This window comes from Nuphar pumila, chromosome 6, assembly GCF_984573655.1.
Source record: "Nuphar pumila chromosome 6, dmNupPumi1.hap1.1, whole genome shotgun sequence".
Classification (NCBI taxonomy): domain Eukaryota; kingdom Viridiplantae; phylum Streptophyta; class Magnoliopsida; order Nymphaeales; family Nymphaeaceae; genus Nuphar; species Nuphar pumila.
The window spans coordinates 86,158,023-86,171,075 of record NC_143254.1 but is presented as its reverse complement, the minus strand read 5'-3'; the positions used below and the strand labels follow the sequence as shown (position 1 = coordinate 86,171,075).

The 13,053-nt window shown below is 40.5% G+C and overlaps 1 protein-coding gene across 1 annotated transcript; it reads right to left on the bottom strand.

Annotated features, from left to right (window-relative positions):
- Positions 1 to 1,921: 1,921 nt before the first annotated feature.
- On the bottom strand, positions 1,922 to 6,899 carry LOC149835026 (polyadenylate-binding protein 7-like). The gene is made up of 10 exons (XM_090009508.1): positions 6,692 to 6,899; positions 6,475 to 6,593; positions 5,907 to 6,100; positions 5,218 to 5,480; positions 4,936 to 5,042; positions 4,633 to 4,822; positions 4,247 to 4,494; positions 3,830 to 4,078; positions 2,218 to 2,451; positions 1,922 to 2,059 (listed from the first exon to the last, which is right to left on the bottom strand). The coding sequence occupies exons 1-10, from the start codon at positions 6,897 to 6,899 to the stop codon at positions 1,922 to 1,924; spliced, it is 1,950 nt and encodes a 649-aa protein (XP_089865634.1).
- Between the last annotated feature and the right edge of the window lie 6,154 nt (positions 6,900 to 13,053).

Here is a 13,053-nt window from a genome sequence, read left to right as displayed (position 1 = left end):
CAAGTTGTCTCAGATCCTGAACTAACTGAGTTAAAATAGTAGTATAACTGTGTTAGAACCAAACTAGGCTGAGTTTATCATTGACTCAGCCGAGTCTTAGCTACCATGGGAATAAAACATCATCAAGGTATTAATTAAAAGCATTAACTAAAAGCATGTTCTGGTAAATGCATTAAATATCTTTTGCTAAAATTCATAACATTAATTAAAAGCATTAAAAGCTTTTAATTTTTCAAAGCTAGATTTGAAAAAGAGAGAGAGAGAGAGAGAGAGATCTCGGTGGATGAGAAAGTGTTGCTACTCGTGGATGAGAATTTATTAGCTTTTATAAGAGAGAGAACTTGGTGGATGAAAAGTGTTGGTACTCGTGGATGAGAATTTATTAGCTTTTAAGATTGAGAGAGAGAATTAAATGATAATATTTAAGAATAATTTTTTTTCTGGGCCTAATGTTTAAGACTCATGTTATATATATATATATATATATATTTTTAAAAAATATATAAAAAGATCTTTTTTTTTATTTTTTTGTACTAAAAATGGACATTTTTGGACTCGGTCAACTTTGACCGAGTCCAAAATTAAGACGGACTCGACCTGGACTCGTTGACCGAGTCCGACTCGGCGTTGACCGAGTCCAGGCCGTGTCCGAGGCCGCACCCGTGTCCGCACCCGTGTCGGGGCGTGTCGACTCGGGTGCGGCACCTCCCTAGCCGAGTCCGTGTGACATAGGAAGATACACATTTTTCTGATACAAGTTAAAAATATATGTAAAAATATTTTTTAAAGAGTAATGCTATGAACCTACTCACACTTACTAGAAATCATGGTTGTAGGTTGTATCTTTTCAATTAAACCTTAAAAAATATTTTTATGCTTGCATATGTATGAAAATTCTGAGTCATTGATTTTCAAGCCTTAAAAGATCCTTCTTATACATAGTAATCAGATGATCCAAAGTCTGTTTCTACAAAATCATGCATCTAGATTGCATCAGTATGGTGAAATTTTAGAAAAAAATAAAAAAAAAACTATGAAAATCTTAGTGCATACTAGTTTGACTGGTTTACATATTTTAGTTACCCTCTATCACTTTTTTCATAGAAAACACATGATCCATGTGTAAATTTCTCATAAATCAACCATGCCCAACACATTTATGGGGTCGGAACTGCGAAAAAAACACCGAAAGAGCAGAAAAACCCATTTAGCATATTTCATTTAGCATCTCTCTCTCTCTCTCTCTCTCTCTCTCTATATCTATCTCTATCTATCTATATATATATATATATATATATATATATGTGTGTGTGTGTGTGTGTGTGTGTGTGGTGTGTGTGTGTTTTACAGTTAATTAAATAGATTAAACATAAAACTTTACAAATTTGATTTTTATGGCCTTTGTCAGCATTTGGAAACCTCATGACCGTCTGCATTCACTTTTAAATGCTACCGTTATTTTTATGAGCAGACGTTCTAGCCCTCAAATGATAGAGCACTACAACTAGATTCAAAAAAGAAAGAAACCTAGATTGCCTTGACCCACCAACAGAATTCAAAAGGGCGCTGACTTGAGCCCATTAAAGTATGAGATACTATAGATTATAGAATTTCCAAAAAAGATGGTTGTCATCAGAGTTATGATGTATGATATAATGATATAGCAATGAAATGCTCTAGTATTTCTGAATATCTACAATGAGCAATTCTCAGATATTTCAAATTTTCAAGCGAGCAATGTTGAAGTAATTGTCAATGGATCAATTGGAAAATAAAATCAAGTCCCCCTTCAAGTGAATGATTCCAAAATAAAAGAATAGCTGAATCCTCTTGCTGCTTGACTAATTAAAGCTCAAGTTGAGCAGACAACAATCATTTAATAGAAATCGCATCAGGCAGATGACTTCCATACGTGACATCTTTAGAATCTAAATCTGTCTTGGGGAGCTTCAAGACCTGCATCTTTTGCAGAAAGTGCGTCAGGTGACTTGAGTAACAGCAGCAATTCCGTGTTGTCCACCTCTAGAAGCATGCCTGTTATTTTCCCTGCAAACTCATGCTGCAAACCAAAACGAAACAATGGAGTTAGTATCATGATTGAAGTATCAAGGGAAGCTAGTTCTAGCTTTGTGATTTGCATGGTCTGCCTATGCCAATCAAGAGTCCAGGCAATGATCAGTATGAAAAAATCACATGTGAAAAAACAGATTAGTGCACCTGAAGTCTCTGAACAAGAGGAAAGAGATGCTCACCGAGTATCTGTTTCTGCTTCTCAGGAGCAGCTGTTGTAAGCTGACTGCTCAGTATGCTGAAGCTCTTAGAAGAGGCTCTTGGAGAGCTCAAGGGAACAGGGACAGCTTTGCTTAATCCACCTTTAACCGTGGATACCTTTGGATAAACTTGTCCATTGGTCTTCTCATGCTTTGGACCATTAGCTATGCGTCTAGCAGACTGCAGCATATGACGTGAAATACAAGGTCAGCGAGAGCAGAAAAATATGCAGCCAACGCAAGGTTTTAGTCAAATTAATGATAGTAAATAAATCCAATATGCCCTATGACCAGCCTGTGAAATGGTTACATCTGCGAAGCCATATGACAAAGCGGGTAATTTACATCTGAGTATCAAATTGGTTGAATCTAGATTAGACATCTAAAACATGAAATTTAAGGATATACATGTGGGCTAATGCAAAAGCAGGTGAAGACCCACACACCCCTCTAGCCCTCTCCCGCCCCATCCCAACCTCCGCACCTGCATGTGCACACGAACACAAATGCAGGCACATTGCATAAACCATCATGTGAAACAATCATGGAATGCTGCCAATAGGGCAGAATGTGATAACTGGACTGGTGGATACTGCACCTTTTAACAGAAGCATATCTAGATCAAATCTACCAGATACTGTAATGAGCAAGACCTGCATCTAGTCTCAAGAGCCATCACCAAACAACTGGACTTCATTATTCATCTATGCACAACTATGTTGAGAGAGAGAGACAGGTACCAACACACCAACACACTTATAGGTGCTTCCTTATCATAAGATATCTAATTGATTTAATCTTTCTAACTGAACTTTCTATGTGCATGATTTTGCATAACTGCTTCACCTTCCTTTAGTAGAAAATCCCCAAGGAACACTGCCGCAACCTGCTTCTGAGTTCTGACTTGCTGATGCTGCACTATACATCTACTCTTACTGCTAATCCATCTGTCATTTATGGAAACCTTCCCATAGTGCATTGGCATACTCGTCTCAAATATTCAATGAAAGTTCTTTCTTTGACATTGAGGTTGCCGTTCTCAATGTTCACCAAGAAAACCCAAATCCAGAAAAGGCTTACTGCATTAACCTCTATCCAGGACAACTTGGATTGATTATCCCAGACCAGCTTTTGGAGCCAGCATCAATATATGTAGGCACAGTGCAGGTCAATCAGAGTTGGCAAAACAGTCATTTGTTCAACTCATTGCACATTGTAAAATTATTATCCGTTTCACCTTCACAATTTGATGCTGGCCCGGCAAAAGCATCATCATGCCATGTGTCAGTAAAGTTTTAGGATTGCTTGTCAATGATACATGACTACATCAATCTAACAGCCCAACAATCTCATTTGTTTGTTATCGCCATATAAAGTTTTAGGATTGCACATCAATGATATGCAAGATAACATGACTACATCCATCCAACAGCCCAACAATCTCATTTGTTTATTATCACCATAGTATGACAGTCACCAAGAAAGAAGCTATATATTGATCAACCGTAAAAGTGATTAACCACATGCTATACTCCTATGTGATGCAATAACAGGTTTACAAAAACAGTAACTTTTATAAATGCTGCATCAGTAACAGAGTACCATAGCTTGCATCTAAAGAACTTAAACCAGAAGATGCTGGAAGTCACAAGAACAATAACTATAGAAAGGTTCTTACAGTGAGAATAGGAGGGTACCTTTACAGGCTGATTAACAGGAAGGTGCCAGTGTGACACATATGGGACCTGCTGTGGGACATGTGGAAGGGTGATTCCATTAATTTGACCCTTCAAGTGCTTTTGCTCCCTCTGTCCATTCAGATCCTAAACACGTTACTATTCTAGAAAATCTAAGTGTAAAGGAGAATCAACTAAATAACTGCACTGAAACCAGGAACAGTCAAATCAGGAATGTATCTTTACCATAGGAAGAGGCAGGTTATCATGGAATCCTTGTGTTGGGAATGGTTCATTTACCTTCCATCCTAATCTCTGACTTATATATGGGCACATGATTGCCTGATGATTTGAGTTGCCAAAGTGAGGGACCATGACACCTTGAGAATGTGAAAGGTACATGGGAGAATAACTAGCTCGGACAGCAGGAGGTGTTGCTGTGGCCAATCCAGACATACATTGTGAATGGAAAAGCTGCAGCTGGGCATGCCGGAATTTCTTCAGCTGTGCTATAGCTACATACAAGGGTTTTCCATGGAACATGGTTGCTGCATAAAAGTGTTTTGACAAAGCCCATAAATATGTACCACAATGTGCTAATTTTCACTTACATGCATCATGGAAAAGAAAAAGGTAAAGTAAAGCAGAGGAAACTTGAGCTAGAACAAGAAGCAGGTAATGCTCACAGTGAAATGTGGCTACTGCCTTATTTGCTTCTTCAGGGGAGGAGAAGCAAACAAAGCCAAATCCTTTACTCAACCCCTTCTCATCACGCATCACTTTCACTGAAGTTATATTCCCACAGCTATTGAAGTGTTCTTTTAACTGATCATCGTCAACAGAATCATGGATATTCTTCACATACACATTTGAACCCTGAAAAATGTACAACAAAATTGCTCTTTTTCTCTTAGAGTGTTTATAAACTCGCAAATGAGGTATATGAAAACTAATGTTTCGTGCTCAAAATACTTAAGACAGTGCACCACCTGAAACTTTAAGCTTTTCTCCTTTCGCCTTTCCTCAAATTCACTTTGGAGGATCTTCTTGCGCTCTTCTTTTTTCTGGGCCCTTCCTACATATAGTGGCTTTGAACCTAGTCCAGGAAAAGGTTTTCCACATTAGGGAAAAGTCACTAAATGGGAGATTCAATTTCAACTTTGTGGTCACAATAAACATGACTAGAATCGTGGAACTCAAAGAGCAAGAAGAGCAATGTTGATAGTAGTCGTGCTGAAAATTAAGGTGGACACAGAATTAGAAACACCAACCAAATAGTTTTCCATTCATGACATCAACAGCCTTTTTGGCATCCTCCGAGGAATTATAGCAAACGAATCCAAACCCTTTTGACTTCCCTTCGCCATCCTTCATGATGGCACATGCAGAGATGTTACCGATCTCGGAAAACATTTCCTTGAGCACATCCTCTGTCACCACCTCTGTATCCAAGTTCTTCACATAGAGATTTTTAAAGTTATTTTCTTTATTAGGTACAACCCTCTCATTCTTCTTGATGAATTTCCCTACATACCTGAAAATCATTCAGGTGAAAGTCAGTATAAAAATCGACATCAGTTACAACCAAGAAAGGAGCATCACAAAAAGAGTTCTAAATATCAGGCAAATAGTAGGGTCAAACATTCTACTACAAGGATAGCTACCAAGATGACCATGAAAGAAAAGAATAAAATGAGTTTACACGATTCATGAGTTTCAAAGATGTTAATAAATAAAGAAAAGTAATGAGAAATTTAAAGTATAAAGAAATCTAGGTGCACACAGGATTTCTGAACCATCACACCTAATGCACACCACAAAATTGTAGATCAACGAAGGAAAAAACAAAAACAGATAAAAGTTTGCAAGAAACAGATGCATACTTGAAGCATTAATCCCCATTGAAGCATAATAAAATCAAGAAGAAAGAAAAATTAACCAAATAAAATCTACCACTTACAAGATCTTCCCTCCAACTGTCGTACCATTCAGATTAGCCATAGCATTGTTAGCATCTTCCGCTTTTTCAAACTGAACAAAGCCAAATCCCTTGCTCTTCCCATTATCCCCCATTACAACCTTGCTCGATAGGATACTTCCATACTTGGCAAACATTTCATTGATCCCGTTATGATCAATCGACTCATTAAGATTCTGCACAAAGATATTCCTTGTATCAATAAAACAAATAATCACACCCAAGATCAACCAATGATTGAAAAATCACCAAATATACCATGCCAAAGAATCAAAAGACAAAAAAGAATGACAGATTAGCCAAAAGGATCATGCCTAAAGATTCAAGGTACACACCGATTTTCATGTCATTACTGGAAAACACTCATAAAAAAAGAACAAATTGCATCCGGAACTAAAACAATGATCACAAAGGAAACCTAAAAATATGAATAACACCAACAAAAGGAAAGAGATCCAGAGATAGAAAACAAATAACGCCATGTAGAAATAATAAAGATTCATATTATATAAAACAGATAAAAAGAAAAAAAAGAAAAAGAAAAGCGTACCTTGACGAACAGATTGCTGGCACCATTCTTTCTTGTTTGGGGGTCTCTGCGAGACCAATTAATCCTTATAGCTTTCCCATTCAACACGCTGCTGTTTAGCATTTGGATTGCCTTGGTTGCTGCGAGAACCCGAAAACTATGAACAGCCATCTCCAAGAATTCACAATGCAAAACACAAGAAAGTCGAAAGAAGGAAAGAGGGGATCAAAAGTTTTACCATCAGAAGTGGAATGGACACAGACGTAGCCGTAGCAGAGAGATCTTCCTGTGGCATTATCCCGGCAGACGCGAACAGAGATTACCGGTATGGTGGCGGAGAACATCTCGAAGAGCTGGCTCTCTGAGACCGTGGGATCAAGATCTCCGACGTAGAGAGAGGTTTTTGGTGGTGGTGCCGGAATAGTGGTGGTGGTGGTGGTGTCCATTTCACGAGTAGTAGAAATTCTAGAGAGAGAGAAGAAGAACAAGAAGAAGAGTGCCGTGTGTGAGAGAGACAGAGAATAAGAAGAAGAAGAAGAGTGCCGTTAGAGATCAAGGGATGCAGGAAATATACACGAAAAACGAACGCCAAGAACCCAACGGTTAACGCGGGAAGAAAAGGCTAGTGAGTTGTGGCTGTGGCTGAGGGTCAATTAGGTAGTAAATGACTAAAATACCATCAGAAACTTCGGTCATGGACTGTTGATCGTTTCACCGGAGTTTGGCTATTTGATGACCATAATACCCCTAGGGTTTAGTCAAGGCTGTTCACGCGAGGAAAGTACGGTCTGGATCAAGTTTGATCCAAATCCGAATATGAAATTCATGCGGTATGAACCGACCCGAAATTAGATTTTATGATGTAATGTGTGGTAATGCTGGATCCTGTAAAGGAAAGACCGAAACAAATGTTTTTACGGGTAAAAAGTGCAGCAGGATCAGATTTTATTCAAATATGAGAACATAATAGATCCAACTTAAATGGTTGATTCAACTGCCGCCCAGACCCGACCTGAAAGTAATGTTGGAATACTCTTTCGGATCTTATCTTAAGAATCCATAACAAGAAAAAAAGAGTTGGAATCAGATAAAAGGTCCATCAAATCCAATCCATTTGTGCCCTTCGTATCGGGGTTTGTAGGCTGAGACGATATCCCCCTAACCTATATGGTGATCCTGGACCCAGCCCAGACATTGGGTGCTGAACCGTGGGCGGAACTGAACCCATTTGGTCACTTTGTTTTACTTTTATGGCTATAGGTCCAATGCTCCAATAATTGGATAGACCCATTTGAACAATATGATATTCTCAGTGATGGTCCCGACCAAAGTTCAGGTATAAGTTTATGGACACGGTTGCTTTAGGTACGAATCGCTCTGGTGATATTAATCACACGAGTCGTACCGGGTGTGAGTGCGGGTCACTCTGGTCTGTGGTCAAGCGGCCTTCTTGGACAAGGTAGAGGCCCAGGATAACTCAAATGACGAAACCAGGTTTGAGTGTGGTTCAATGGTTTGTGGTCAAGTAGCATTCTTAGTCAAAGGGAGAGACCAAGAATAACTCCGAATGACGAAAATAGAGTTGATCGTTGACGTGTGTAATCTTTTTGTTGGTATTTGGAGTACCAGAAACATCAATGATTCGGTGTTGGACCATTTGATCAACCCGCTCCATCACTCATAGGGATGCACACGAGCCAAACTTGGCATGCAGAAGCTCGGCTCGCCCAAGCAAATATGTGTACAGGCTTGGTTTGGGCTCGAGCTCAGCCCAAGCTTGAACCACTGATGTTCAGGCTCAACTCGTCTCAAGATCATCCTGGGTCAGTGTATCACACTTTTGAGTACAACGGACTGAACTGACCTGGGCTCAAGAGAGAGAGAGAGAGAGAGAGAGAGACGGATCTCATGGCTGCTACTTACGGAGGTAGGACAAGTGCTAACCTTTAGAACCCTCACTACCCGTACCTTCCCAGCAATGACAACCACCAGCAGCCATCTTGTACTCACCCTCTCTCCCTCACCCCCTAGGGCCACACTGATGAACTCAGAACACTCTTCATTGCCGGCCTCCCCAGAGACGTCAAACATGAGATCTTCAATCTCTAACGTGATTTTCACAGCTTCTGGACCCACTAAATCAAGCACTCGGGCTACTCCTCAATAAAAAAGAACGAGAAAGAAAGAGGGAATGAACGAGAGACAGAGAGAGAGAGAGTCTTCCCTGTTGGGGATAAAGCGGAAACAAACAGACGGATTGAGTCTTCCCCACAAGTGTGAATCGATGGAAACAATGTGATGATGATAGTGGAAGAAAATAAAAACTAAACGAAAACAAAAACAACACACAACAATTCATGTGGTTCCCTCTCAACTGAGGTACGCCCACGGTGACTGATAGGCCAGCACCTTCCATTATCTTGCAAAGATTAAAAGGTGGCCAAAAGGCATAAGTCTTGCAAACACACAAGGTGTAACAAACAAACAAGATGATATACCTCACTGAAGAACAAGGAACAAATGAGCTGAAGAACCAGCTTGACGAAGTTGTCCTGAAAGAAGTGTAGCAACACTTCTTACCCTTGCTATCTTCGCACCCTTTCGGTGTCCTAAAAGTATTCCTCACACTCTCTCTCTAATGTTCTGCGTGCACCTGACGACACTCTCTCTGTTTTTCCACTCATCCATCCCTTCATGAGACCCACAATAAATGTGAAAATACTAAACATCTTGCACAACTTACGAAGCATCAGGAGCGTCAATCACTATTCCAGCAATACCCATAAATCACCATGCTGCGATGCCACAAATCGCTACCCAGCGATGACCACAAATCGCCATGCGATGATGTCACAAACCGACTTCCAATTAAAACCACAAATCGCTATCCAGCGATACTCCAAATCGCTGTCTTGCTGACAACATAAATCGCTATCCCACGATACTCCAAATTGTTGTCCTGCTGATAGCACAAATCGCTATCCCGCGATACTCCAAATCGTTGTTCTGCTGACAGCACAAATTGCTATCCCGCGATAACCAAATCACTATCCAGTGATACCACAAATCGTTGTCCGACGATAACCACAAATCGCTATTCCAGCGATAACCACAGATCGCTATTCGAGCGATAACCATAAATCGATATTCCAGCAAATACGAAGTCGACTTACACAGCTCCAAACTCAAACCACAAATCGTTGATCCACAAACTCTGAATAGCTGAATTGTCATTCAACTGAGAAGGACTTCTACAAATCACTGACCAACGAATACAAAACCATCCTCAATAAGATCAGGCGACGTGCTTGAAAGAGACTGCAGCGAAGAGGGCTTGGAGTGCGGCGAAGCTAAATATGGAGAGAAACCCAACAATTCTCCCCCTTCTCGACTTATGTGGAAGCTTCTTCCATTCCTGCTAGGAATCGACACTTCTCGTGCTTATCCTTGGGCAATGATTTTGTCAGTATATCTGATGTATTGTCATCAGTATGCGCTTTTTCCAGTTGCAGCAATTTTTCATTTAAGACATTTTGAATCCAGTGATATCGAACATCGATGTGTTTTGATCTTAAATTAAACGAGGAATTCTTACTCAAGTGAATCACACTTTGGCTATCACAGTGAAGAACATACACTTCTTGCTTCAAGCCCAACTCTTGCAAGAATTTCTTCACCCACAGCAACTCCTTGTTGGCTTCTATAATGGAGATGAACTCAGCCTCTGTAGTGGAGAGAGCTACACATTTCTAAAGTTTTGACTGCCATGCAACTACTCCCCCTGCAAAGGTAACCAAATACCCAGAAGTAGACTTTCTATTGTCTACGTCACCAGCCATATCAAAATTTGTGAACCCTTCAAGAATAGGTTCATCCTTTCCAAAGCACAAACTCATCTTTAAAGTGCCGTGAAGATACCTGAGAATCCATTTCACTACTGCCCAGTGTTCCTTCCCTGGATTTGACAAAAAATGACTGACGACTCCAACAACATGAGCTATGTCTGGTTGAGTACAGACCATAGCATACATCAATGAATCTATTGCCGAAGCATAGGAAATTTTCTGCATCTTGATTCCTTCTTCATCATTTGCAGGACATTACCTTGAGCTGAGTTTGAAGTGGCCTGCAAGTGGACAATTAACGGGCTTTGCCTTATCCATGTTGAACCTCTCAAGAACCTTTCTGATATACTTATCTTGTGATAACTAGATCGGCCCATGTGATATGTCATGAACGATTTTCATCTCAATAATCTATTTTGCTGGACCTAAATCCTTCATGGCAAAGGTCTCACTCAGCTCCAGCTTCAACTCATTTATCATGTTGATGTCTTGGCCCACAATCAGCATATCATCCACATAAAGCAAGAGAATGGTAAAATTACCATTTGAAAATTTCTTCACAAATACACAATGGTCTCTGGAGGTTCTTGAATATCCATGCTCAGTCATAAAGTTATCAAATTTCTTGTACCACTGCCTTTGTGCTTGTTTTAATCCATACAAGCTCTTCTTCAGCTTGCAGACAAAATGCCCTTTACCCTTGTTAATGAAGCCCTCAGGTTGCTCCATATAAATTTCTTTCTCCAAGTCATCATGCAGAAATGCAGTTTTCACATCAAGCTGCTCAACTTCCAAATTCATGCTTGCAGCTATATCGAGTACAGTTCGGATGGAGGACATCTTCACAACTGGCGAAAAGATCTCATCAAAATTAACTCCCTTCTTCTGAGCAAAACCTTTCACTACAAGCCGTGCCTTGTACCTAGGTTGGGAGTTGTTGCCGTCAGTCTTCTACTTGAAGACCCACTTGTTCTTCAACACCTTCTTCCCTTTAGGTGTCTTTACCAGATCAAAGGTGTGATTCTCATGCAATGAATCCATCTCTTCTTTCATTGCCTTAAGCCACTCAACTTGGTTTGCGTCCTCCAAAGCTTCTTCAAAAGTTTCTAGCTCACCTTGATCTGTAATCATCACATACTCATTTAATGTGTATTTCTTGGATGATTTTTTCTCCCAAGTAGACCTCCTTATCAGAGTCTGAGGAAGTGACTCTTGGAGTGCTGGTTCCCCCCTCAATTTATATCTCAACACCTCCTTCCTCTGCATCATCCTGAAGAGGTGACATCTCCTCCACAGGATCTTGAACAGCCGGAGCATCAAGGGGATCTATGTCAACAAGATCACCTTTACTGGACTTTGATGGCTCAGACTCACCAATGTCTTCAATGGTCTGATCTTCCAAGAAGACATCATCTCGACTTCTGACTGCCTTCTTATTAACAGGGTCATACAGTCTGTAGCCAAACTTTTCAGGTCCATAGCCAAGGAAGATGTACTACTTGGCTTTTAGATCAAGCTTGGACCTCTCTTCCTTCGGAATGTGAACAAATGCTCTACAGCCAAATACTCTCAAGTGTCCATAGGAAGGTTCTTTCCCAGTCCAAGCTTTTTCTGGAACATCTCCCTTCAAAGGAATAGAAGGAGACAAGTTGATAAGATCAACTGATGTCCTCATTGCCTCACCCCAGAAAGATCTTGACAATTTAGAGTAAGACGACAAACATCTGACTCTCTCAAGAATGGTGTGATTCATCCTCTCAGCAACTCCATTCTGTTGAGGTGTCATCCTCACGATCTTTTCATGCTTGATGCCGTGATTAGTGCAATACTGATCAAATGGCCCAAGATATTCGTCGCCATCATCCGAACAAACACACTTCAACTACCTACCAGTTTCTCTTTCAGCCATGGTCTGGAAATGCTTGAATACCTCTAAAACTTGGTCTTTAGTTCTCAGAGTATAAGCCCAGACTTTCCTTGAGTGATCATCAATGAAAGTCACAAAATATAGTGCACCACCAAGTGTCTTGACCTTCAGAGGTCCACATACATCAGAATATACAAGATCTAGAATGTGAGATTTTCGATATGCAATGCTTCTATGGAAAGAAACTCTATTCTGTTTACCATGGAAGCAATGGACACATGGTTCCAAAGGTGTACCTGCTGCACCTGTCAGGAGCTCTTTCTTGGCCAAAACTTGCAGCCGCTTATCGCTCATATGCCCGAGCCTTCTATGCCATAATTTTGTGGACAAGCCAGTCTCCACAGCATTTGCAACACTCTTGCAGATATTCGCTTGCAAAGTGTAAAGGGAACAAACCTTTGTCCCTCTGGCTACCACCAAGGTACCCTTGGTTAACTTTCAGATTCCATCACTAAAGGTATTGTTGTAGCCCTCATCATCCAACTTTTCGGCAGAGATCAGATTCAGTCGGATGTCTGGTACATGCCTCACGTCTTTCAGCAACAACTTGCAGCCAACACTTGTTTTCAAGCAAATGTCGCCTATGTCAACAATCTTTGACACATCTTCATTTTTCATTCAGACATTACCGAAATCACCTTGCAAATAGAAAGTGAAGAAGTCAACCCGTGAGGTAATATGAAATGAAGCTCCAGAGTCGATCACCCAATCGGTCTCCTGACCAATCAAACTTATGCTAGTGCCATCACAGACAACCATGAGCTCTTCTTCTGTGACTGCGGCTGTGGCACCCTACTTCTCTTCTGGGCTCTTCTCTCTGCTCTGCTC

What these genes read in the sequence shown, in the direction of transcription:
- LOC149835026 (XM_090009508.1), bottom strand. Translation starts at nt 6,899, where the DNA reads ATGGACACCACCACCACCACCACTATTCCGGCACCACCACCAAAAACC. An exon ending in ACAGTTGGAGGGAAGATCTT is followed by an intron (nt 5,481 to 5,906) that starts GTAAGTGGTAGA and finishes AATGATTTTCAG; the next exon opens with GTATGTAGGGAAATTCATCA. An exon ending in CATGAATGGAAAACTATTTG is followed by an intron (nt 5,043 to 5,217) that starts GTTGGTGTTTCT and finishes TTCCTGGACTAG; the next exon opens with GTTCAAAGCCACTATATGTA.